Source organism: Salvelinus namaycush, chromosome 41 (assembly GCF_016432855.1).
Source record: "Salvelinus namaycush isolate Seneca chromosome 41, SaNama_1.0, whole genome shotgun sequence".
Taxonomy (NCBI): Eukaryota; Metazoa; Chordata; class Actinopteri; order Salmoniformes; family Salmonidae; genus Salvelinus; species Salvelinus namaycush.
The window spans coordinates 3,157,847-3,185,818 of NC_052347.1; the positions used below are offsets into that span (position 1 = coordinate 3,157,847).

Genomic DNA, 27,972 nt, shown 5'->3' on the forward strand with positions numbered 1-27,972 from the left:
CCCAGTGCCGGCAGCATTCATGCAGCCCCAGACCATGACACTCCCACCACCATGCTTGACTGTAGGCAAGACACACTTGTCTTTGTACTCCTCACCTGGTTGCCGCCACACATGCTTGACACCATCTGAACCAAATAAGTTTATCTTGGTCTCATCAGACCACAGGACATGGTTCCAGTAATCCATGTCCTTAGTCTGCTTGTCTTCAGCAAACTGTTTGCGGGCTTTCTTGTGCATCATCTTTAGAAGAGGCTTCCTTCTGGGACGACAGCCATGCAGACCAATTTGATGCAGTGTACGGCGTATGGTCTGAGCACTGACAGGCTGACCCCCCACCCCTTCAACCTCTGCAGCAATGCTGGCAGCACTCATACGTCTATTTCCCAAAGACAACCTCTGGATATGACACTGAGCACGTGCACTCAACTTCTTTGGTCGACCATGGCGAGGCCTGTTCTGAGTGGAACCTGTCCAGTTAAACCGTTGTATGGTCTTGGCCACCGTGCAGCTCAGTTTCAGGGTCTTGGCAATCTTCTTATAGCCCAGGCCATCTTTATGTAGAGCAACAATTCTTTTTTTCAGATCCTCAGAGAGTTCTTTGCCATGAGGTGCCATGTTGAACTTCCAGTGACCAGTCAGTATGAGGGAGTGGGAGAGCGATGACACCAAATTTAACACACCTGCTCCCCATTCACACCTGATACCTTGTAACACTGACGAGTCACATGACACCGGGGAGGGAAAATGGCTAATTGGGCCCAATTTGGACATTTTCACTTAGGGGTGTACTCACTTTTGTTGCCAGCGGTTTAGAAATTAATGGCTGTGAGTTATTTTGAGGAGACAGCAAATTTACACTGTTATACAAACTGTACACTCACTACTTTACATTGTAGCAAAGTGTCATTTCTTCAGTGTTGTCACATGAAAAGATATACTCAAATATTTACAAAAATGTGAGGGGTGTACTCACTTGTGATATACTGTATAGTCAAATGTAATTAAAGTAACAGTACCACAATGTCATAATATTGCAATACTTAACTGTATAGATGGGTTATGGTTGAGCTGGCATAAGCGAATGGTAGTGGATTTCAGTGAACTTGTTTTTTTTTTGGTTTTGTTTTCAGTTTTCTGACAAATTTACCTCTAGGTTCTTAATTTGGAATTTAAAAAACAACCTATTCTTATGATTTGAGTGACAATTGGCAGCCAGCAGGAAGCCTACATAGCTACAGTAGGTATTTTCCTTTCTGCAACTTCTACAGAGAAGGTTAACCATTATATTGATGAAAAAGGAATTTGACACAAAGTTGGTGTTTATCATCAGTGGCATTAAAAAGCCTTAATTACCATAATGGTATAAAGATATTACATTTAAGTCATTTACATTTAAGTCATTTAGCAGACGCTCTTATCCAGAGCGACTTACAAATTGGTGCATTCACCTTATGATATCCAGTGGAACAACCACTTTACAATAGTGCATCTAAATATTTTAAGGGGGGGGGGGGGGGGGGGGGGTTAGAAGGATTACTTTATCCTATCCTAGGTATTCCTTAAAGAGGTGGGGTTTCAGGTGTCTCCGGAAGGTGGTGATTGACTCCGCTGACCTGGCGTCGTGAGGGAGTTTGTTCCACCATTGGGGTGCCAGAGCAGCGAACAGTTTTGACTGGGCTGAGCGGGAACTGTACTTCCTCAGAGGTAGGGAGGCGAGCAGGCCAGAGGTGGATGAACGCAGTGCCCTTGTTTGGGTGTAGGGCCTGATCAGAGCCTGAAGGTACGGAGGTGCCGTTCCCCTCACAGCTCTGTAGGCAAGCACCATGGTCTTGTAGCGGATGCGAGCTTCAACTGGAAGCCAGTGGAGAGAGCGGAGGAGCGGGGTGACGTGAGAGAACTTGGGAAGGTTGAACACCAGACGGGCTGCGGCGTTCTGGATGAGTTGTAGGGGTTTAATGGCACAGGCAGGGAGCCCAGCCAACAGCGAGTTGCAGTAATCCAGACGGGAGATGACAAGTGCCTGGATTAGGACCTGCGCCGCTTCCTGTGTGAGGCAGGGTCGTACTCTGCGAATGTTGTAGAGCATGAACCTACAGGAATGGGTCACCGCCTTGATGTTAGTTGAGAACGACAGGGTGTTGTCCAGGATCACGCCAAGGTTCTTAGCACTCTGGGAGGAGGACACAATGGAGTTGTCAACCGTGATGGCGAGATCATGGAACGGGCAGTCCTTCCCCGGGAGGAAGAGCAGCTCCGTCTTGCCGAGGTTCAGCTTGAGGTGGTGATCCGTCATCCACACTGATATGTCTGCCAGACATGCAGAGATGCGATTCGCCACCTGGTTATCAGAAGGGGGAAAGGAGAAGATTAATTGTGTGTCGTCTGCATAGCAATGATAGGAGAGACCATGTGAGGATATGACAGAGCCAAGTGACTTGGTGTATAGCGAGAATAGGAGAGGGCCTAGAACAGAGCCCTGGGGGACACCAGTGGTGAGAGCACGTGGTGCGGAGACAGATTCTCGCCACGCCACCTGGTAGGAGCGACCTGTCAGGTAGGACGCAATCCAAGCGTGGGCCGCACCCACGCAATCCAAGCGTGGGCCGCACCTATTGACTCTTGATTAATCTAATGTATTGGAAGACTGTACCAAATGTCTTGGATATGATGGGATAAGTTATACTATCCTAACTGTATTAGTCTCAACCTACCATTTCTGAATTTAACTATACGGTTTAAAAAATATTTGGTACAAGGTGACTTATCAATATTTACAGTGCTTCGGAAAGTATTCAGACCCCTTGTTTGACATTTTGTTACAGCCTTCTACAATTAATTACATTGGTTCTCTCGTCAACTACACACAATAGCGAACAATGTCAAAACAAAAGCAGGTTTAGTATAAGAGCACAAGGCGAGACCCAGATGCAGACACGGGAGGCAGATGGTTAAACAATCCAAAAGGGCTAGGCAAGAGAATCGTCGTGGAAAGGCAAAATGTCAACCAGTTCAGAGTCCAGGAGGTACAGTGGCAGGCAGGCTCGAGGTCAGGGCAGGCAGGTACGGAGTCCAGAAAACAGGCAAGGGTAAAAAAAAAAAAAAAAACGTGAGGACTAGCAAAAGAGAATAGAAGCAGGAGTAAGGGAAAACACTGGTTGCCTTAAAGCATACAAGACGAACTGGCACAGAGAGATAGGGATATATACACTAGGGATAATAAGCGACACCTGGAGGGGGTGGAGACAATCACAAGAAAGGTGAAACACATCAGAGATAACATTATGCCGTGGAGTAACACAACCATTCTCTGCAAAAGACAACTTTTACCTGGGGGCATGCTTTGTAGACCATTCAAAGGTGTCCCTAATCTTGGCCCCCCTGAAGAAAACCACATGTTAAGATAGTTTAGAAATAGTTGTAGTAGGTATGGTGGTGAATTCCCAAAGGAGAGGTTGTGAGTTAAGATCCTTGCAAGAGCATGCCAACTTGCTTTTGTTGCCTTGACAGAACAATGTTGAGGTGGGGTTCCGGAAGGACGTTAGACAGCAAGGGAAATTGGATTATAAAATGTTAAGTTACACCAACTGTTGTTGAGTAGGAGTGCTAATCTACGATCAAACCCACCCGTCCAACCCACCCGATTCAGTATGATCTAGGCAAAGCTGATCGTACAACAGTACTCCTCTGTACCCATTTATGAAATGTTGCAGACTAAGAATGCTGAACTGGAATCAGTCCCCCCTGTCAAAGTAATGTTATTCATTCTACTCAAAAACGCTAAACAGATCCTAGTTCAGCACTCCTACTTCAAGCCACCAAGTGAATGTTGGGTCTTGGGTGCTAAATGTCTTGAACAGTGGTGGAAAAACTACCCAATTGTCAAACTTGAGTAAAAGTAGATATGTTAATAGAGAATGTGTCAAGTAAAATACTAAGTAAACGTCACTGCTAAAATATACTTAAGTATCAGTGGTGAAAGTATAAATTACTTGACCTTCCACATATTAAGCAAACCAGATGGCACGAGTCTTATTTTATTTAAGAAATAACCAGAGGAACACTCCAACACTCAGACATCATTTACAAACGACGCATGTGTTTAGTGAGTCCGCTAGATCAGAGGCAGTAGGGATGACCAGGGATGTTCTCTTGATAAGTGTGTGAATTGGACCATTTTCCTGTCCGGCTTAGCATTCAAAATGCAACAAGTAGTTTTGGGTGCCAGGGAAACTGTATGGAGTAAAAAATACATTATTTTGAAATGTAGTGAAGTAAAATTAAAAGTTGTAAAGAAACAGAAAGAGTTAAAGTACAGATATAAATGGAATGTATTGGAGTAGTTTAAATACATTTGTTAAGTAATTTACACCACTGGACTTAAGGAACACCTCAATTACCTTCACTAACCGGTACACCATGTATATATCCTCGCAATTTTTTTTTTACGGCTGCTCTTTCATTATTTGTTACTTTAATTTATTATTATTATTTTTTTTTTTTTTACATACCACATTTTTATTTAAACGAAATTGTTGGTTGAGGGCTTGTAAGTCAGCATTTCACTGTAAGGTCTACATCTGTAGTATTCACAACATGAAAACATGTTGTGAACCTGGTGTGACATTATTGAAACTGTGCTGACACCTGGTGGACAGCAAGAGGAACTACATCACACAAACTATAACCTTAAAACAAATGGGACGCTTCACATACGTTGCTCTTTTTTATAAGACACTAATATATATGTCCAATAAACAGACGTTCAAAAGTCGGAATGTAAAGTAAAAACGACTGGAAAGTTCAAAAGCAGCTGTAGTGAATCAAGCATCTTGAGGTTACCTGAAATAGGTCAAGGGATATATTTTAAATGTTCTAATTTATTTAACTACGCAAGTTGAACTCAACATCGACACAAGTTAGCTGATATTTGGGAAACAGGATTAACACAGAGAAACATTGTATTTTGCCAAGTTATGTTTCTGTAGTACGAGTAGGCTGGTGTATACAGTATCATCGGTAACAATTGTGTACAAGCCACCTAGACAATAAAATACTGGGGCTGGCGGTCGTTAGTTACATTTCAACCATAGCGATTCCCTAATTGAGGCGCAACAGAGTTCACCGGCGAATGCAGGAACACCGGAAATAATAACTAAACCAACGAACGAGGAATGGTGGAGGCTACCGGAACGAAGAGACATTTTTCCGAATAAACGTGAGTGAAAACGTAATTACATAGCTCACTCTCTACCCGGTATCTCATTCTACCTTTATACGACTTTGTATGCGTTGTTTGTTGGCAACCTTGATATTTACCAAGTTTTTGGAACGGATTCCTGTTGGAACGTTCCACAAATTATACCCACCCGCCAAATTGTATCTATAATCGTACGCTATCCATTTGTTTTTTGTATGCTATTTTAATATGATAAATAACCAATGATCAGGCCGCACCCGGCCATGATTACAGGCACCTGTGTGCAGTGTTGCTATATTTAGCGAGTATTCAGACCCCTCTAGCGACAAATTTTCAAAAAAGGGACTAGCGACAAATCTAGCGACTTTTTCCGGTGTTATTGGATACTTTGACGTGAAAGTACTCTTCTCAACGAGCCGCGGGTGCGTGCCGCGGGCCCCGTCCCAAAGCACTAACAGGCGGTCCAGTCCTCGCGCTGCAGTCAGAGTAGGAGATGTTCACCCCTCCGTGTCCAGACTGCAAATGAATCATGTATGCGGGAAGCCGCAGCTGGCTGATCCCGCCCTGGCTTACATTTAAAAATATATATTTTTTTACCTGAATTAGGGCCAGACTAGTTACCATAGTTCTCACATTGCCATTGACAGTTTTTTCTATTGTCTTTTTTTGGTCCATTTAGATTGTATACGTAAAAAATGTTATGGTTAAGAATGTTCATGTTTTACCACAGTGACTTGTTATATGCTCCTAAGTGGACCATGAGGTTAAAAACCAAACCAAATAAGAAATCTAAACAAATAAACGAAGTAACTCCGCCAGAGTGTCTATTTTGGGTAACTTTTGCCGGTCCCAAGCCCAGATAAGAGGGTTGGAATTGTGACAACAAAAAAAGACTAGCCAGAACAAAGTTCATTTGTAGTTCTAAACATATTTAGGGTGTTTTTTACTCACTTTTTGTCTCTCCCACGACATTATTCTTCTCTACTACAGCGTCCATCACAATTAAATGCACATGTCCAATTATGCAAATTAGGTGATGGCGTAATTTAGCGACTTTTAGGACAGCCAATAGCTACTTTCCTTACCTGCTAAATTGGCTAGGTTTCACCAACAAGCTTTAAATGGCCTGGAAAATATGTTTCCTGCACAATTTTTCCCCACATAAAGCTCTTTTGTGGACTAATTCAGACATAACTGTAAGGAATAAGTCATTGTTCTACCCCAGCTGGCATGAGAGGAATATTGACTTTGTTCTTGATGTTTTCGACAACAAGGGTAATATTCTCACATATGAACAATTTATAACATTGAAAGAGTTTCCAATACCTTTCAGATAGTTTATTTATGTGATCAAAACTGTTCACAGGGGTCTAACTACACTAATGAAAACTCATATTAGTTTTGGTAATGATCACAAAGTTGATCCAGAACTCAGATTGGAAGGCGTGGGCTTACTTGAGATCTTGTTGTAATAAATATGTAAGACAAATTCTTCATTCACAAAACCAACTTACACCAGAGGAAAGTTTTTCTGGAACATGCTTATTCCTGACATTGTCTGGAAAAATGCATGGTTAAGGCCTTACAAATATTGTATACCAAACAAAGTTAAGGAAGTGCACTTCAAAATTGTACATAAGATATATCCATGTAATTCTATGATATCCAAATTTGTGGCTATCGATGATATCTGCGTTTTCTGTGACAAAGGTGAGAATCTGTCATTTGTTCTTTGAATGTAAATTTGTGTCAATTTTGGGAAAACCTTGCAAAATACTTATTTACCATTATGAACACGACCTATGTTTTTGACATGAAAGATAATGTTACTACTGCAATGATGGATGGAAATGACAAGTGTAATGCCTGTGCTCAATGCAATGGCACTTATAAAATGTAGATCCTTCAAACACCCTGTTACGTTCCCCAGTTTCTGTGTTCTGGTTTGTATTTGAGTGTGTGTGTTTCAGGAGAAATTCCTGAAACTCCCCAAGCAGCTGATTGGTCGACCCCAGGCTAATTGATGATTGGAGCTGACCCCACCCCTCGTCAAGAAGCAGCTGACTCTAATCACCATTGCCACCAGAAGATATAACATTTACATTTACATTTTAGTCATTTAGCAGACGCTCTTATCCAGAGCGACTTACAGTAGAGTGCATACATTTTTATTACATTTTACATACTGAGACAAGGATATCCCTACCGGCCAAACCCTCCCTAACCCGGACGACGCTATGCCAATTGTGCGTCGCCCCACGGACCTCCCGGTTGCGGCCGGCTGCGACAGAGCCTGGGCGCGAACCCAGAGACTCTGGTGGCGCAGCTAGCACTGCGATGCAGTGCCCTAGACCACTGCGCCACCCGGGAGGCGCAGCCAGGCGCAGCCATATAAAAGCCAGTGTTCTGTTCAGAAGAAGAAAGATCATGAGAAAGATTAGAGAGAGATTTTTTTTTGCTGGAGAATTAGATTGTGATATAGTGTTGGTTGTTTAACAGAAAGTGTGGTATGTAATGTGTTAGTTGTTGTTGGTAGCAGCTTTGATATGTTCTGTGTTTGTTGCTTTGTCAAAGCTTCTTTAGTGGCCTGAGTTAGTTTACTCAGTTTTGTTGTAAAGTGTTTGTGAAATTGTTAATAATTATTCTGTTTCATTTGTTCCCAGGGGGGAAGGGGAAGGCACTTAGGGAGTGCTTAGGCAAGAGGCCCGAGGGCATACATATACCCATAGTATATTCAATGTCTAGGCACACTAGGTAAGACCTCTGTATTTTGGTTAGGGCACCAGGTGGTGCTAAGTTAGGTAAGTAGTGGGTAGGCAGGTTAGATAGGAGAGGGGGAGCTTTGATATTTACTTTCTTTGCTTTGGTTCCGTCCAGCCCCTTTTCCCCATATTACCGTTTAAGGAAATAAATCCTAGTAAACGGTAAATTCTGACTTTTGTCATCCTTATTCGCACCTACAGTTCATACCTCTTTCACTTCACGGGGAGTTGAGTTGTAGCAGGGTGTTGCGTTCCCTCTTCTCAGAGGCGTGCGTAACACACCCACAAACAGGGAAACAGATCCCAATCAAAAGGTGTTATCGCGTGCTCAACTAAGGCAGTTATTTATCTTATAACTTGTCCTTGTGGTAAAAAATTATGTGGGTAAAACAAAGCGCAAATTGAAAGTACGTATGTCAGAGCATCGTAGCACCATTAGGTGCAAAAACTTGACTTGCCCAGTTGCGGCCCACTTTTTGGAAGCAAACCACTCGATTTCGTCTCTGCGTTATATTGGCATCGAACATGTCACCCTCCCTAGGAGAGGGGGTGACCTTGATAATTTATTGTTAAAACGAGAGGCTGCCTGGATCTTTAATTTAAAGACCCTTGCTCCCTTCGGTCTCAACGTAGACTTTGATCTGGAGCCATTCTTGTGATATTGTGACTTTGCAAGCTTGTGTAGTCTAAAATGAATCTATGATCGTATGCTATCCATTAGTTTTTTTGAATGCTGTTCTTTGTATACCATTTTAATATTTGATAATTAACCAATGATATTAGGCCACACTTGGCCATGATTACAGACACCTGTGTCTTTTGACACTATATAAACGAGTCATACCGCAGTGTTTGATTATACCCTGATGAAGACAGCTTGGCTGTCGAAACGTTGGACATTACATTTTTGCATCTGAGCTCCTAGAGTGTGGGGCTCTTTATTTTCAACTATTGCAATGATAACAAGACCACTGAAATGATTGTGAATATTTTTATTCTTGTTGCCAAATACTTCATACACAAACAAAAATTATATACCAAAATTACACTTTTGATTGAATTTAACTATTTTATTAAAACATGAACTCTAGTAAACAAGAATAACATCTTCCTAAATCATTACAATAAGATTTTTCAGAGTGATTACAATTGCACTAGAATTGTTTATTTTTTTACATATTTTTTGTTTGTTCCAGTATTTTCTCATTAATACCCGCGTTCTGTTTTAATGTAATGTTCTGATGTAAGAATGTAAATTGTTGATTTGTATTTTGAATTTAAAAAATAAAATAAATAAAAAATAAAAATGAATCTGCCAAATTTCTTTTTTTTGTAAAAAAAAAGAAGCTACTTTCCTTACTGAGGAGTTGGCAACACTGCCTGTGTGTGTCTTTTGGCACTATTTAAATTAGTCATCCCGCAGTGTTTGTCATTATACCCTGATGAAGACAGCTTGTCTGTCGAAACGTATATATATTTTTGCATCTGAGCTTCTAGAGTGTGAGGCTCTCCCTAATTGTTATGTGTTCCACTCCGCTAGCCAGCACCTCGCCTAAATAGGTGTGCGTTTCTTTCGCTTCCAGAAAGACAAATTCAACTCCATATTTCATCGAATCACATGGCTTATTCATCACAAAACTATATGATTTTGCCAATTATTTTAATGGCTTCTTCATTGGCAAAGTGAGCAAACTTAGGCAGGAAATGCCAACAACGAACAGTGAGCCATCGTATTCATGCATAAAAAAAACTAATAACGATAGAAAAGCATTGCAACTTTAAACTTTGTAAAGTTAGTGTGGGAGAGGTGGAAAATGTATTGTTATCGATCAATAATGACAAACCTCCTGGCATTGACAACATAGATGGAAAACTACTGAGGTTGGTAGATGACTCTATAGCCACTCCTATTTGTCATATCTTTAATCTGAGCCTAGAGGAAAGTATTTCGCCTCAGGCCTAGAAGGAAGCAAAAGTAATTCCGCTACCCAAGAGTTGTAAAGCGGCTTTTACTGGTTCCAACAGCATATTTATAAACTTGCTTCCAGCTCTTAGCAAACTGTTGGAAAAAATGGTTTTTCACCAAATTCAATGCTATTTCTCTGTAAACAAATTAACAGACTTTCATCATGCTTATAGAGAAAGGGTACTCAACATGTACTGCACCAGCCCAGCCTCACATTCAATTCGCGCATATATATACAAAATGTATTTCAGCAGATTTCGTGCGTTTTTGTGCATTTTTGTGTGGTTCAATTCGTTGGAAAATACACGAATTTCTGTGCTACTTAATTCGTGCGAAAAGACACGAATTTAACCAGTAGGCGACACACAAGCCTTTGCAACAACCATAGACGCGATCGCCTGTATTTCATTATTTTTTTATTTTACGTTATGAATATATAGATATTTTGTATTTTTTTAATCGCTATTAAAACATTGTGGTTGTATGCCTATATGTACTGTTTTCGATTTTTCTGAACAGACTTTTCAGTATAGAATGAATGTAAGCAATGCATGATGGCTAATGGTGTTTCATTCGGTTGTAGTTCCATGTATTTCTTAAAAAACAAACGTGTAAACCATTTTTATTGACTAGAATGTAACTGAAAATGCAATGGCAGCCTTGCCATTGTCCATCAATACCAAAACTTTTTTTTTTCGTATAACATTTGGGGAAACGTATGCAGTCATTGTAGTCTTACATTATGTTGGTCAACCAAAATTACCAAAACGTTAACCCATAATAAGGCTAGGGTGGCTGAGTGTAAATACATGGCTCTGAGTGTAAGTACCTTTTCACTATAAACTTTCTTGTGTTCAAATTACCGTCAGTGCTTAATAGCTAGAAAGCTTTCGTATTTCCGCTTGGCTGCACTTACGGTTATGAGAACGATAAATCAAGTGCAATACCTGCGTCGACCTGTGACGACCAGCAAAACACCGGAAAGCTTCTAGCCTACGGGAAAGTTACAAGAAGAACAAGAATAGTTACCTCATCCGGTCATGTGACACTTGTTATTTATAGATTTTTCGCTCACACCAGATGTCTGGACCCTGGACAGATAACCGGTAGGTCGCCAATTCATTCCTTGTTGTCAGAAATATGCATACACATTTGTTTTGTGTTTGTTAAAGTGTTTGGTTTAAAAAAACGTGTTAAACCAGTAAGGAAGGTTACGTAACTAAGGTGAATAAAGAAAGTTGCATACACAACATAGAATGTGTTGATATTTTTGTTGCATTACGTGCGTATATTTGGATACCATTCTCACTTATTATTTTAGCCACCTATACATTAGGCTATATATATTCCACTTTTTCCTCTTCAAAGAAATACACATTGCCACTTAATCTGTATTCATCTTGTGACTTCTCCTTGGAAGAAGGAGAGAGGGACCCTAGGAGGGACGTAAAGGAGTTGATGAAATCCTGTTAAGACAGACAATCAGGTGAGAGGAGGTCCTAACTAGTCAATGATCTAAATTGATCAAAACTTGTAGACACTGTAGTCTTTAAGGACTGAAATTGCACACATGCCATAGAACAACATGAACAAGAAAGTGAGGCTAATAGTGCATTGTTGGTAAAGGGTGACTGACTGACCTGCAAGTAATAATAGATATGTATTTGTTATGCAAAGTGATTTGTAGATCAGTCAGTCTGTGTGGAGGAGGATGAAGACCTTTAGTGACGTGCAGGACATAGTAAAACACACGCTATCAATGACATGCAGCTTTTCTCATAGACTGGGCAGGTTACTATGTGAATGAATGTGTTAGGATTGGAAGTTTTCTCTTGAGATGGTATGGCCTCTGAGGACCCCCAAGACCAACTGGATGAGGCTATTAAAAAGGCAGAACGCCTTGCTGAGGAGCTCAACCAAGAGAAGGACCCACAAGCCCAACTGGACGAGGCCATTAATGAGGCAAAAAGACTGGCTGAGGAGCTCAACCAAGAGAAGGACCCACAAGCCCAACTGGACGAGGCCATTAACGAGGCAAAAAGACTGTCTGAGGAGCTCAACCAAGAGAAGGACCCACAAGCCCAACTGGACGAGGCCATTAACGAGGCAAAAAGACTGGCTGAGGAGCTCAACCCAGAGAAGGACCCACAAGCCCAACTGGACGAGGCCATTAAAGAGGCAAAAAGACTGGCTGAGGAGCTCAACCCAGAGAAGGACCCACAAGCCCAACTGGATGAGGCCATTAATGAGGCAAAAAGACTGGCTGAGGAGCTCAACCCAGAGAAGGACCCACAAGCCCAACTGGACGAGGCCATTAATGAGGCAAAAAGACTGGCTGAGGAGCTCAACCCAGAGAAGGACCCACAAGCCCAACTGGATGAGGCCATTAATGAGGCAAAAAGACTGGCTGAGGAGCTCAACCCAGAGAAGGACCCACAAGCCCAACTGGATGAGGCCATTAATGAGGCAAAAAGACTGGCTGAGGAGCTCAACCCAGAGAAGGACCCACAAGCCCAATTGGATGAGGCCATTAACGAGGCAAAAAGACTGGCTGAGGAGCTCAACCCAGAACGGGTAATGTAACAAGTCGTACATTACCCGTAATGTAACCCCTACAGCTCTCATACGTGCATAAATATTCAACACAACCCCAGCACCACAGCGTTATGATTTATCATTGCTTTTTGTTTGTCAAAGTAGACCACACATGGCACAAATGTGAATTTAAAACGTAGATTCCGTGATATGACCTGAACACGGGCATCAATGATATTGCCCATTGAGCATGAGGCACAAGGGTGCACTTGTTAGCATCCTTGTGAACTTCTACACGTTAACTGTGTGTGTGAGCCAGAACATGGGTCTACTGCAGGTGCCTTTCCTCAGCTGACAAATCACTTCACCTTATGTGAAAATAAAATTCTTGCTTGTCCTCCATATGTGCACAAGCAAGCCATGCTTGTGGGAGACTTTTATTAGTGGGCCAGCCATGATCATTGAAATGCACTTTTTAGGAAAATAAGAACAAAAAGACAAACAAGCCTCCAGGGATTAGGTTCAGATGGAGACAAAGGGATGAGAGGGGACAGATTGTTCCTCAAACCAGGAAGGCAACTACATCCACTTCTGTTGGTAAGTTTCATCCCGTCTAGGTGTTTAATTTTATTGGTCCCTGATCTGACTTTTTCCTTTCAAACATACTGTATCATAGCATATCAAACGTTTGTTGCCGTGCCATAGGCCGGTCTAGTACCATCTACCCACAGCACATAATACATTACATGCAGGTCTGATCCCACATTTCCCTGTCTAACTGTTGTCTGTCTCTGATAAATACATATTTAATGAGAGTCAGAATTCCAGCAAATCTTTTGAATTAAAAACCTTTTTATTACCATTTTTTTCAGCTCCAAGGGCCAGTACATCAAGAGCCAGACTAGTGCAACATTTTGGGCCAGTCACTGAGGAAGAATCAGGTATTGATGAGCGATTGAATATATGAATCTATACAATTCCTTGTTATTCAGTGGCCTTGTAATTAATTTGTATTTTTATTAAATCTGTAATCGGTAGTTGAAACAATAACAAAGCACACCTCCCGTTTTGGTTAAAAGCTGAGTGATGGGGTTGGCGAAATGGAACCACTTTCAATTTATTGACCGAGCTATTATTGCAATAACTTACCATCAATGTTATTAAAATAATAGTTTTAACCATAAATCATTAATATAAATCCAAAAATGGCTTTATCAACTTCTGAATGCCCCTTTAAGTCTAATCCTTTTTTGCATATCTTATTTTAGAGACGAGGACCAGTGGATTGGAATCCACTCCAGTTTAAACATTGATGAAGAAATAGGTTTAAATTGTTTTAGTTTCAAAATTGGGGTCATCTTGGTGTTACTGAATTATACTGCACTACATCTTTATTTTGACAGTGATACAACATTTTTAAATGTGTCTCAAGTCTCCAGAATTTTGGATTTGAGATCAAATGTTTGATATGTTACAGTACAGAATGTCACCTTTTATTTCAGGGTATTTTCAGACTTTTCTGATTTACCGTTTCGAAATGAAAGCACTTTATATGTCTATTTGCAAGTTTTATTAGTCGTATGTACAGGATACTGATGGTAACACGATCCAACAAAATGCTTACTTGCAGGTAGCTTCTCGACAAAGCAAATAAATGCTGGAGTGTAGAGACAAATTCAACATTTTAGCATCACTGTCCAAATACTTCTGTAGGGGAGTGCAATAACAACATCCTGGCAGAGCTTTTTCCTCCACATTTCCTTTAATATGAAGCAATCTGCCATTCCACATTATGGAATTAGTCTTACTTGAATTCATTCAAATCCACTATTGGAATGTTTACACAGTGTCGTTCCTTTTGTAACCGCCGTCTAATTGTGGAAACTGGAAGCATTTGCCTTTGAGGAGAGTTTACTCTGTAGTCAAAATACACTGTGTACAAAATATTCCTAATTATTGAGTTGCACTCCCTTTTGCCCTCAGAACAGCCTCAATTCGTCAGGGCTTGGACTCCACAAGGTGTCGAAAGCATTGCTGGCCCATGTTGACTCAAATGTTTCTCACAGTTGTGTCAATTTGGCTGGATGTCCTTTGGGTGGTGGACCATTCTTGATACACACGACTAAATGTGGATCGTGAAAAACCCAGCCGCGTTGCAGTTCTTGACACAAACCGTTGGACCTGGCACCTACTACCATACCCCTTTCAAAGGCACTTAAATATTTTGTCTTGCCCATTCCCCCTCTGAATGGCACACATACTATGTCTCAATTGTCTCAAGGCTTAAACATCCTCCTTTAAATGGCCATACCCGAGCGTCAAACCGCAATAAAAAAATATCAAATGAAACGCAGCCTAACGTGATCATTGACAGCTGCCTTGAAGGACACAAATAAAAAATGCTTTCTGCTACTAAGATCAGTGAAATGTAGGCTAAACTGACAATGGAGTGAAGAGCAGAAATCTCAACTAGCAATCGAGTCGCAGCAATGAAGAATCGAGTGTGTGCGCATTCACGAGAAGTGGGGATTCTGGCAGGGGGGAGATTTTCGGCACAACAGGCAAGGAGTCGTATAACAGTTAATACTAAAGCGAATTGATTAGGTTATACTAATATTAACTCATCTGATGTAATTATTTGATCAGATAAGTTGGCTAATGTTGCTCAACATTTCTCTGGCTAGCTAACGGAGAATTCGATCCAGTTATGCTAACAATACTTGTTCCACCACACTTTCTCCCTCACCTCAAACTTTCCAAATGCCAGTAGTTTTTCGGTTACAGCACATGAAATATGCTTCATCACCTACCGTTAACTATTCGTTATCGTTCAGGCAGTGTTGCCAACTCCTCAGTAAGGAAAGTAACTATTGGCTGTCCTAAAAGTCGCTAAATTATGTCATCACCCAATTTGCATAATTGGCCATGTGCATGTAATTGTGATGGACGCTGTAGGAGAGAAGAATAACGTCGTGGGAGAGACAAAAAGTGAGTAAAAAACACCCTAAATATGTTTATAACTACAAATGAACTTTCTTCTGTCGATTCTTGTTTTTTTTTATGTCACAATTCCAACCCCCCCTCCTTTATCCGGCCTTGGGACCGGCGAAAGTGACCCAAAAGAGACACTCTGGCGGAGTAATTTGGTTTGGTTTTTAACCTTATGGTCCACTTAGGAGCCTACAACAAGTCACAGTAAAACATGACAATTTTTAATCATAAATGTTTTTTGTATACAATCTAAATGGACCAAAAAGAGAAAATAGAAAACTGTCAATGGCAATGTGAGATAACTATGGTGACTAGTCTGGCCCTAATTCAGGTTAAAAATATATACTTTTTATGTAAGCCAGGGCGGGTTCAGCCAGCTGATTCATTTGCAGTCGGGACACGGAACACGGAGGGGTGAACATCTCCTGCTCTGACTGCAGCTGGGAGGGACTGCTGCACAAGGACTGGGCCGCCTGAGTGCTTTGGGACGGGGGTGGGGCCCGCTGCTCGTTGAGAAGAGTAAGAACACGTGCTTTCACGTCAGTCCCCAAAAGTATCCGATAACACCAGAAAAAGTCATTACATTTGTTGCTAGTCGCTTTTTTGAAAATGTGTCATTAGAGGGGTCTGAATACTCACTAAATATAGCGACTAAGTCGCTAACATGGCAACACTGTTCAGGGGACGCGCTGCTGTAACTGAAAAGCTGCCTTTCCAGAGCGAGCACTGATGCTGTAACTAGTAAATTGGTTGTCTCTTCAACCCCCCCCAAACTTTTCTCATCGGATCTCCACGAATCACGTAGAATCATCCTATTTTGGATTCAAAATGGCGAATTTCACCGAAAGGTGACTAGTTTGCATCCCTGTCCATTGGATTGTTGCAGTGAATTTAAGGCATTCACGGAATTCCAGACAAAATCCACAGTAAGTCTGTGTCAAAATGTAAACTTTAATTCCATGTAAAATGACACGGATATAATTTTTATACATTTCAACTATTGTTCAAAATATGCATGTTGTAAACCTCCAGAATGTATTAAGTCAATTACTGTTTTTTTTGTCCCCCAGATGACAAATCATACCCATTTTAAGTCAGTTAATTTGATTGGCAATCTTTTGTGCATTTAACAGTGGAGGTCAGCCATGTAAAAGGCTAGCTGCATTTTTTTATATGACCTTGGTCCTTGAATGGACTACCGTAACTCCAAAACCAGCATTGAGTCCATTTGAAATTCTTGTTAAGATTAAGTAAAAAAAATTTTTTTTTTTAAATCACATAAAAATTGAAACTTCACATTTGTTGTAGTTAAGACAAAAGTGTAAAAAAAAAATGATGCTGTCATTGACCACTGTGGTTAATCCAGCATGAAAGTGACCAGATGCTGGATATATACTGAAGAAATACCCTTTGAAATGTAAACATTGGCACAAGTCTCTTAAAGCACCATCTTGAAATGTTTGTATTTGAAACATTTCTGAAATGTAAAAAAATAAACTCCAAGATGAAAAAGGGAAGCCACTCTAAACTCCAGAATACATTAATCTCTCATGCATTTCTTAAATTAGATTTTGCTTCAGGGCTTTCTAAGGGCCAAATCATAACTTGAGATCTGCCTTCAACACTCATATCCCCCAATGACATCAATGCAAGGTGCACAGAGTGTGAGTTATGAGCATGTACCTCAATTTGGGATTTGGCCCAAGCACAGTAGTGAAATCAACTACATGAGGGGGTGAATCCAGACAAAATGTACAACCTTTTCCACCAAACAAACCTTCAGCAGCCAGAGTGCTGAAGGCAGGCTTACTGCAATTCTGCCAGATCCAAATATAACCACCGCAGTCTAACCCAAGATGCTCTCTGGCACTCAAAACAAACAATGATCTACTGCTCCAAGCCACCAAGCAATACCACACCAAACTTACCACAAAACAGTTTGTCAATGGGAGGAACTGCATATTTTAGCATGGTGTTCTGCAACCATTTATTTAAGCTTGGAGGAGGAATGTTGGGAGAGTTCATTCAGGATCCTGGGGGTGGCTGCTGGAGAGCTCCCCCCATTATCGGACCGTGGAAGGAGTCTGGAACGCGTTTGGCATACTCTACGAGCTGGTACGACTCCCTGATGTCTGAGAGGCCGAACCAAAAGACAATCCAGCTGCCGTTGACAAAGCTTCCGTCGCAATGCTTGAAGTACCTGAGGATAGGTGGAGAAAAAGGAAAAATAAATTCTAAAAAAAGAGACAACCCTGTACACAGCAGTGAGTCTTGGTGTTGGTTCAGGCAGGGACAACTAGTACCCAAAACATCTACATTAGAAAGATAGAGCTTGACTTATTTTTAATTCATAGTAAAACAAAAAAACTTTACATAAATTGCCCCGCAGAATTGGAGAGAATCTTCTAGATACTCTCAACTTGACTCTGATACTTCAGCCATTATGTCAGGCCAAAACAGCCATAAGTCATGTTTGTGTCCATTGTCATGTTCTTCTCACCAGGGGTTGATGCGGTTGGTGGCGCGGGACCTCCAGAAGAGCTTGCCCAGGTCCTGCCTGATGCACTCCCACAGGATCTGGCTGGTGCCCTCGCCCTGCTTGCTGCTGCTCACCACAAACTTGTCCAGATAGGGTGTATCGCTGCTCAGAGGCTCCCTGGTGATGATGGCTGCTGCACTGTACCTGCAGGTGATAGAACATTCCATGTTGTGGTTTCTTTGAGACGCAGGCTAGGTTCCCGTTCTTTTACCTACCCTTCTCCAGTAGCGTGAACTCGTTCACTCCTCCTCACACATTGAAAATCAATGGGTTGGTGTAAGCATGGCTGGAGGGAGTTTCCTTCACCACCATATTCCTCACATTTTTTTTGTTAATCTATGAGAGCGGATTGTACAAGTTTACACATCTGGAGAAGGGTGGAGAATCGGAATGTTGCCACAGATCAGGAAAAGACATAGAAAGGAAAAAAGGATGCCACACAGGAAGACGTGTGTGTGTGTGTGTGTGTGTGTGTGTGTGTTTGTGTGTGTGTGTGTGTGTGTGTGTGTGTGTGTGTGGCTACCCTTCAGAGAGGTAGATGGAGTGGAGGCGTCCTTTGAGTGACTCAATGTAATCCTCCCTCAGATTCTTTTCGAAAGACTTGTTTATCAGGGCCAGTAGGCGGTCTAGGTCTATGTCATCCAGAGTGCTGTACCTAGCCAAACAAAAGGAGAGAGAGAGATGGTAGTTGCACACAGTAGTTGTAGTTGTGATTAACTTTGCATCACTTTTGACACCTGACAAGCTCAACTATCTGTGACAAGACCCTTGGGATGACAGGCACACAATCACCCGTCTCAAAGTCAGAATTAATTCAAGACAATTGGCTGACGGGAAAAAGTCACCTTTCCCCATGCCTAATTGCACACATGCAGGGCACAAAAGACTCAAGTCAGAATTGATCTAATCAAACACTATAAATCTGTAGTTGATCTTTTTCTTCCTGTGCAAGCCTTAACTTGCTAATTCTACATTTAGTTAAGGAGTTGTGGTTGTTGGAGCAGTATTTGTTCCAATGTCCTTGTTTCACATCAGATAGCACAACGGCCATCTGCACGGGCTCGTCATGAGGGAGTACTTTGTGCACAGCTTGTGTGCGATTAGAAGTGTTAAATACCACCTGTGATGTGTGAACAGACACTTGTCTCCCTAGACTTGTTGTTCCAGAGCTATCACTGTGACAGGTGAAATTGTTATGGTCCCGATACGAAAGGCTTAATGAGGAAACTAAGCGATATAACGTCAGAAATAAATGGCATGAGCAAGTAGCCTAACTGTTCCTAAATTTCACACACAAATCTTGCACTGACGTCAATGGAAGATTCTTTCGTAATAGTCAGGTTAAACATGCATGACTCAAGTTAGGACGCTCCGCTCAGTGAACAACACCTCCAAGTTGAAAGCAAAATTGCAAGCTAACAGAAGAGTATGATAGAGAACTTACATATTTAGCTGGTTTATTTGATATTAATGGTTAACAATTCATATTTAACTAATAGTAACACTTTCCTGTTAGTGTCTTGTCTTTTCATGGGCTCCACTAGTTCCCTGCAGCTAATCTGGACGTATGGTCACTAGAGACGGCTTGAGCTGACAAATGAGTTAAAGACCGCATTACATAGACAAGATGTGGTGGGTGTAACAGAGATAGCCAGGAGGAGTTTAGAACAATTCCTCATTGTCTCTAAATCATCCTTGCACCTGGGAAATAAGCCAGGGAGGGGTTAAGACAACAACCCAAGTGCAGATAACAACCGGATGAACCCAGAGTGGCTTATGATGCTCCTTGGTCTGCATGAGAGGGGATTGAACCAACCATGGCTGAGCATTGTTAGTGTCAGCTATATATATAGTACTCTGCATTTGTGTAAAGGTTAGGTTACTCGGTCAACCAGCCTCATTGCAATAATTATATCGATATTAAATAAAGACGATTGTTCGAAGAAATGACCAAATCTCTCAGTACTGAAGTTCCACAACAAGAGACTGAAATACTCACTTGTGAATGGGGTCTCCATTCTTGAACAGAGTACCAGAACCTATGAAAACAGAAGGGGTGAAAATGAACAATTGTGTACACAAAGCATGTCAAATCAGGAAGCACACATATCACAATACAATGTTGAGGACAAGGTGAACTAGCTTGAAAAGTGAAATACCCAAGGACTGTTGAGTCTGTCATTTCCTTGTGTCAGTACTTTGAGTGTACAGAATGGGATAAATCTAACCAGTTAGGTCAGTGAAGGATTAATTACCTGTCGTGTAGACTTTGCATGCAGTGACTCACATTACATATCGGTGCTGTATGATAAAGAAATGGAGCCACCCAGATCAATGAGTGCATCTTTAAAACCTCTGCTCTGCTAAGGTCACTTCTCAAAATACACATCCTAGGACCTTAACATGACCCTTGGTTGGATTTCAGGTGTCACAGATACACATAGATGCCATGCACAACATGAGCCACATGCATGGACATAGTCTACTACAGTGGAGGCTGCTGAGGGGAGGACGGCTCATAATAATGGCCGGAACGGAGTGAATGGCATTAAACTATGCATTTGATACTATTCCTCTCATTCTGCTCCAGCCATTACCGCGTTTCCGTCCTCCCCAATTAAGGTGCCACCAACCTCCTGTGGTCCACTACACCTCGAGGGCCAGAGTGTCTGCTGGGGTCTGTTCTTTACTTCAATTCAGCGAGTGATTAAGAACTGGGACACCGGGAGCCGTATGAAGTGTTTCGGAGCATAATGAATACGATTATATGGACAGGAAGGACCTGATCCTAGATCAGCACTCCTACTCTGAGATGTTTGATACATAAAAAGGTCCTGGGAGATAAAAGGGAAGCAGCAGAAAGGGAGAGAGCAGAAACTGACTCCAGAGGACTGAAGTTGCAGAACGCCTATGCCTGCCTTAAGGGGCCCCAAACTCTGCTCAGCAACATGAGAGGTGAGCCCCACGTGCCATCAACAGCAGCGACAGGTGCAGTGTGAGTGAGAGCATCGGTTAGTCAGTGGTGGGGTCACACACATACAGGTCTCCCTCACCCTTGTGGCTGAACAGCTCTGTGAGCAGTGTGCTGGCAGAGGTGATAACTGCAGAGGACTCGCAGGGAAGCTGGTTCAGGAGCTGGGCGATGGTGCCCACCCTCCGACGCTCGGCCAAGCTCAGCCACGGCGCCCCCGACAGGCTGGGAAGATCACCGGGCAGAGACACTAAATCCAGCACCTGATATGTGGACAGGAGAGTGGGACAGAAACACATCAAGGTGAACAACCTTGATAAGGAAGTAAATGAATAACAAATAATACTTGTGATATACAGGTAACTGACAATATAAAGGGAACACTTGAGTAAATGAAGGTTCTTGTGGCTCGGTTAAGGAGTGGGGTGCATTTTCCTGGCATGGTTGAGGTCCTCTCATCCCCTTAGAGGGTAAGGTAAACACCAATAAATACACAGCCCTTCTGTGATCACCTTCAACCTATGGTGAAGCACTTCTATCCTGATGGGAGTGGCCTCTTCCAGGATGACAATGCCCCCATCCACAGAGCACATGTGGTCACTGAATGGTTTGATGAGCATGAAAACGATGTAAACCATATGCCATGGCCGTCTGTCAGCAGATCTCAACCCAATTGAACACTTATGGGAGATTCTGGAGCAGCACCTGAGACTGTTTTCCACCACCATCAACAAAACACCAAATTATGGATTTCTCATGTATCCCTCCAATAGAGTTCCAGACACTTGTACAATCTATGCCAAGGCGCATTGAAGATGTTCTGGTGTTCGTGATGGCCCAATGTCTTATTAAGACACTATGTTGGTGTTTCCTTTATTTTGGCAGTTCCCTGTAGTCCTATACTGGAGAGCAGGCAGGTGTTAGGCCTCTTCTTTGATTGGGAGTAAATGGCCTACCGCTTCTAATGTATAGGAAATGTACGGACTTATCTGCTGTGAAAAGTCTGATGGGCCTACCTTCAAAGAGCAAAGAAGACAGCGACAAGCTCCTTAACTACATAATGTAGGTCAATTACTCGGAATGCACGTGCACTGAGAAAATACTTAACCTCTAGCAATCTGCCACCCAAATAACCCCAAATCAACCCACCTTGTGACTCTGATTGCGGAGGCCTCCCCAGCTGTTGAGGAACATGACTTTGAGTGGCTGCAGAACTTTGGAGATGGCGGCCGTGACATCCACCGAGTCCAGGGCCACCGAGCGGCCCGTGGTGTCCCGCCCCACAGGGCACACTAGGGGGATGGCCCCGCAGTTCAGGCTCCACTGGAGTAGGGCTTTGTCCACTGCAATGGAAGACCCTGCACTGACAACACATAGGGCTGTTATTCCTCTTAAAAAGAACTCAAAACAAACTAGTAATATCGTAATGCAAAGGAGGATAGGGTAAGTGTGGTAGGGGAGACCTGCTTCCTTGGGGTGGATCCTGCACCAGCAGCAAGGCCTCTGCACTGAAGAAAGGTATGACACTGGCTGAGTGGTGCTGTAGGACCTCTGTTAGGGTCTGGCACCGCTGAACGATATCAGCCCTGGAGTTGTAAGTAAACCCGTCTGGGGCGTCGTCATCCTCAGGCCGTGACAGTCCCATCACCACCACTGGCTTCATGTCCATTCGCTGCAGGAACGAGAGCCCAAACGCCAGACTCTGCAGCATCTCTCGGCTCTCGAATACAGATTTGTCCACCTGACATGAAGATAGATTTCAAATGACAGTGAACAAGTGCTAAATATCAATAATTTATCAAAACTCATAAGGGGCCAACCATGACGAGTTTCTTCTTCTTTCGGATTGGCTGATCGCATCCAACTTTAAAGCGCATACACCGCCACCTACTGTATTGGTGTGTGAGGCCAGTCACAGCCCATCTACATTACATTATTGATACGGTAATAATAAAATATGGGAAAAGGTAAATCTTTGCAATCCCAAGTACTTCTCTGCCGCCTCGATCTTTATTTTCTGTGAATCCCAATCCATTTCTGCAGTACAATTGACAACCGTGGCTATGAATGCTAAGAAACCCACCGTACTGAAACACATTATTCTCATTCCTCTCTATTGGTCTCTGCCTACTCACAAGAATCCTCTCAGGATCCCTCACCCTGTAACCATCTTCCTCTACTACTTCTGCATACCACACTTTCTGTACTACTATGACCATGGCAACCTCAACGGACACCTCCGATCTCCAACCCCATGGGCACCCCCACAACTAACCACTTTCTCCAACGATACTTTACATTCCTCCTGCACACTTCTCACATCAAGGAATCTCCCTCCTACACACTGCTGCAACATGCCCATAAATTTGACACCTAAAACACTGTAGTATTTTCAGAACAGAACCTCTCACGGGATACCTTACACTTCCTAACTTGACCTTATCTAGCAAAGACTGCATCAAAACTCAGCAAGACTGAGTCTTCTCTGTTTCCCCACGCTCTCCTCTGGATCTGCGTCGCACCAAACGGCTGGCATCGCAGACAACAGGAATCTTCCATTTCAACTGATCCCCCTTAACACAATGCCTCCCCGTTATCACTCCTTTCAACGGCACCCTGCTCTGGAGAGCAAAGCAAGTCACATTTCTTGTCCCTAATCGCGTGATCCGGAGCACCCGCTCCCTGAAGAAACACAAATCACCACTAGTCCACTCAGTTAATCTCAGCAACTCAACAGTCCCCAACCTCTTCCCCACCCAACCTGACACCACATATGGATCAGCCAAAATGCAATGATCCATTCTCTCCACAAATCTCACTCCCACTGGGCCAGAATCATCCTTTTCGTCCTCGGGATAACGCACAAACTCTACAGTCCTCACTGCAGGTACTATATCCATACTCTCGTCAGGTTCCATCTCTGACCTACTAGAGCACGTATCCCTCTTTTTGCACTTGACACCAACCTCCCTCACCACACTGCTTCCCTCTACACTCAGCTCCTTCTCGGTGGTCATCACTGCACCTGCCACCACAATTAATTCACCCTCACTCCCTTCATGTTCACTTTCCTTCTCTAGCAAAACTTGTGCGATCCTCAATTCTATATTCCCTCAAAACAATCCAATTTCCTCCTGATCCGCTATCTTCTCCTCCACCAGATCTTCCAGAAGGCTTGTGCAATCCCCCCACTCCATATTTACCCAGAATATGCTCCACTTTCTTCATTTGTGTGCCATCTTCCCACGGAAGGATTACCAAGCGTTTGCTTGTCTTTTATTAAATATTTATAATAATAATAATAAGGCTCTCGAACTACCCCAAAACCTTCCATGATGAGAGCTACTGGGCGTGTAGCAGGGCCGGACCGCTCATGAGGCAGGATAAGGCGGCAGATTAACTATGGCGGCATTTTCCAAGACGCACCTCCAACAACACTTAAAACATTACATAATTCTGCCCAAAAACAATGACAATTTCTCTCAAGTGGCATATGGGCTTTTTAGGTGAGCGCTGATGCCACCCTGTGATAAGCAGTGCCTACTTTGTCAAAGGCAGGGACGCAAAATATTTATCATCCATTCCCAGTGCACCTCTCCAGGGTGCTGTTGGAGAGACGCATTACTGCGTCGCACCACCAACATTGTGTCCCTAAAAATGATCTAACACAAATCATGTAACAGATATAGCCTGTGGTAGAAAGAGTATGTGGCCTTTTCTGTAGCCTACAGGCTGGAGATAAAAAATGTATGGCAATGTAATGAGATGGAAACTTTTTACATCATGCAGGTTTCTCCGATCAAATAGCCCAACCTAAATGGTACCCATTCAAAAAATAAAATGCTCTGACATGTTAAACATATCCTAAAAACAGGACAGGTCAAAGTAAAATGGACACTATGGAATCAACAATCAAATGGTTTTATAAAGCCCTTTTTACATCTGCAGATGTCACAAAGTGCTATACAGAAACCCAGCCTAAAACCTCAAACAGCAAGCAATGCAGATGTAGAAGTATGGTGGCTAGGAAAAACTCCCAGCTACTCACAACTGCTATCCAGGAGTTGCATCCAGTGGGCTAAATTGTCATGATCAGTGGCTTCAAGTTTCTAGCCTTACATTTTTTACGAGCTGATCATAGTGAAAAATAAAATTATTCTGCATTTCCCGCTGTGTAAACACATTGCAAATAGGCTCAGAATAACTCCTCCTGATAAAGTTGGGTAGCTGATATAAATTACATATTTTAAAAACTTTCATTCAGAACCGAAAATGAACCCGATTTCAACATCTGGAAAACACATTTTAGACATAATTTTGATTATTGGGACTATTCTAGTAGAGGAGGCAATTTGATTATTATTGGCAGAATGTCCAGTACCCGCTCTGATGCGCAGTCTTATTCCAGATATACTCTAACACAACTGAATCAGTAATCAAGGTCCTGATGTGTGGCTGATTAGAATAAGGTGTTCAAGCAGGGCTAGAACAAAAGCCTGCAGACAGCACACCCAGCACTTCAGGAGGAGGGTTGGCCACGCCTGCTCTAAAAGCGGCTGACTGGTGAACCTATCCTGTTCTTGATCTACAGTCACCTCACAATGTCAAGAATTAGATGCAAGCGATACACTCCTCCTGCCCATAAAGCTATGCAGCTCCAGCGATTTTTGTTAGCGACTATTGTTTCTACGGGTTGTGTGTAACACATGAGCATTGCGCAGAACGTTAAACAAAAGTGTTGATATTTGCCTATGAGCCACACGCTACTAGTAACAGTTAGCTATAGCATAATTAGAATACGCAATTGGATAGGTTATCATGAGCTATTTAGCCAAGCTTGTTGGACTGATACCAGGCAGTAGCTAGCTATAAAGATTATCTGACAACTGTACACAGCAATGATTAGTTCGCTTCAATCACTTGGTAACGAACGAGTTATTCGGTTTGACAGTTCATTTCATTCATTGTTCCCCTATACTTTTTTTGCAAGTTACGCTGTCATTAGCCTAGCTTGTTAGCCACTTACCTCGAGCACTGCAAATGCTGGCGCTTGTGCCAAACTGGCTCTCTGAAATTGGGTCAACCAGTACCGAGCTTCTCGAGGGTCTCCACCAATTTCATTGAGAAACGCTTTCACATCCCGATAAATTAATGTGCGGTTTGACAGAACGTGGCGGTCAGAGGCTGAGAAAGAGTTAGGGAACTCTTGCTGGGCCAACGCCGGGGTTTTGCCTCCCTGGCCGGCTGCCTTTGAACTCGCCAAGCGACGCTGAAGTTTTAACATTCGCTGGTGACATGTGCTCGGGACAAGCCCCGGTGAGGGGTTCGTCAAGTATTTACCAGCCATTACCATGACTCTACAACTGGAGGTACCACTGTTAACTTTAGCCATGTTTGCTGGCTAATACAGGTCGTTTAACTAGCTAAGTAACTTAACTGCTTCTACACCTCCAACACGCCTAAAAAATATTACTGACAGACAGGTTTCAGGCAGAGGGAATTAACTAGTGTAGACGACGGAAGGCGGGTACTCAAAAGGCGTGGTTACTCTCGTCAATGTGGTTGCCATAGACACCACTCAGATTCATAAAATGAGGGTCCATTCCAGTTTATCACCCCAAGTCCAGTTGTAACGGTGATTCACCGAGGTAAAGTACGTTTCAACGTTCAGACATTCAACGTTAGCCTATTTAAACGTTGACAATGTCCATGCCTCTCTGATCACTACGAAGAATATATATATATATTTTTTGACTGGGGTGAATGTGCGATCTTTTTTTAAATTTGTTTTAATGTATTTTATTCATAATACAAAAATCAACTTACATTGCTACATCAAACATGTCTAGCAAGCCAAAGAGAGGTATTAACAATGCTCAAACATACAAAAAAAACAACAAAAAAAAACAATTTAAGTGCAATTATATTCACTCTGAAAATATCTTATTATGATTCATGAAGGTGTTATTCTTGTTGTTATTCACTAGGGTTAGTGTTTTAATAAGATAATTAAATTCAATCAGAAAAATTGGTAATTTTGGTATAGAATTTTGGAATTTTTGTTTGTGTATAAAGTATTTGGCAACAAGAATAAAAAAATAACAATCATTTCAGTGGTTTTGTTATCATTGCAATAGTAACATATTATATATTTTATGTTAAAATTATAGGCAGTGTTCATAATGGTAAATAAGTACTTTGCATGTTTTTCCCAAAATTCTGACACAAATTTACATTCAAAGAACAAGTGAATGTGCGATCGCTAGGGTCCTTCAGTTTCCCAGTGACGTGGTTAATTCCACCAATTAAACTGTTTATATTTTGTATTTTAAAACAATTATAACCTTTTAACTGAAGTTCATCCTAATTTATTTAATATGTACTGTAGCCTAATAAACTGCATGGTTTCCCGAGTCGTAGTGGGAAGACAACACAACATATCATCGCGTGACTCCAAGTTTACGTCGATATGATGGCTACTATATCAATGTTTGCGCATAAAGGCGTTTCCACCGCAATTGTTTCGCATAATTAATTTTACGACACAAAAAAAATCCCACCCTGTCGAAAGAACAAATTGTCAGTCTGCATTCATCAAATTGTACCGGCATGTCCTATTTCCATCAGCCCAGTCGTGACTTTTTTCAGTCATCAGGTAATTAATCCGCATGAAGTGGTTGGATGGAAACCTCGTCATTTAAACATCAAAACAATTGCACATTATTCTAAAAACATCTGGCCTACTTCTACAACCTTTGATTTGCCTAAAAAGTGAAGTATTCATTTTATAGAAATAATTGATCACAAATTGCATTTAAATCTCTTATCTGCTATAACTTTTCCATGGATTATCATAGAAACATCAAACTAAATCCATATGATTAAAACCAGACACTCAATGGAACTGACCAAAGCCATCATCACCATACACATTTCGGCTGTACAAATGGTGCTACAGAATTACCTGCCGATGACTCTTGGCACACCATCTCACAGCCCTCTCTCAGAGAC

At 42.1% G+C, this 27,972-nt stretch overlaps 2 protein-coding genes across 2 annotated transcripts; one reads left to right on the forward strand and one right to left on the reverse strand.

Annotated features, from left to right (window-relative positions):
* The first annotated feature begins 10,983 nt into the window (after positions 1–10,983).
* On the forward strand, positions 10,984–13,942 carry LOC120034445 (median body protein-like). The gene is made up of 6 exons (XM_038981011.1): positions 10,984–11,031; positions 11,346–11,411; positions 11,742–12,499; positions 12,940–13,057; positions 13,333–13,401; positions 13,729–13,942. Exons 3-6 carry the CDS (start codon positions 11,768–11,770, stop codon positions 13,764–13,766), a joined length of 957 nt encoding a protein of 318 aa, XP_038836939.1. The 5' UTR covers positions 10,984–11,031; positions 11,346–11,411; positions 11,742–11,767; the 3' UTR covers positions 13,767–13,942.
* A 2,446-nt stretch (positions 13,943–16,388) lies between these two features.
* Positions 16,389–26,451, reverse strand: nags (N-acetylglutamate synthase). Its single transcript, XM_038981010.1, has 8 exons — positions 25,988–26,451; positions 22,425–22,702; positions 22,111–22,324; positions 21,044–21,224; positions 19,990–20,029; positions 18,514–18,645; positions 17,952–18,134; positions 16,389–17,651 (listed from the first exon to the last, which is right to left on the reverse strand). Exons 1-8 carry the CDS (start codon positions 26,351–26,353, stop codon positions 17,477–17,479), a joined length of 1,569 nt encoding a protein of 522 aa, XP_038836938.1. The 5' UTR covers positions 26,354–26,451; the 3' UTR covers positions 16,389–17,476.
* Between the last annotated feature and the right edge of the window lie 1,521 nt (positions 26,452–27,972).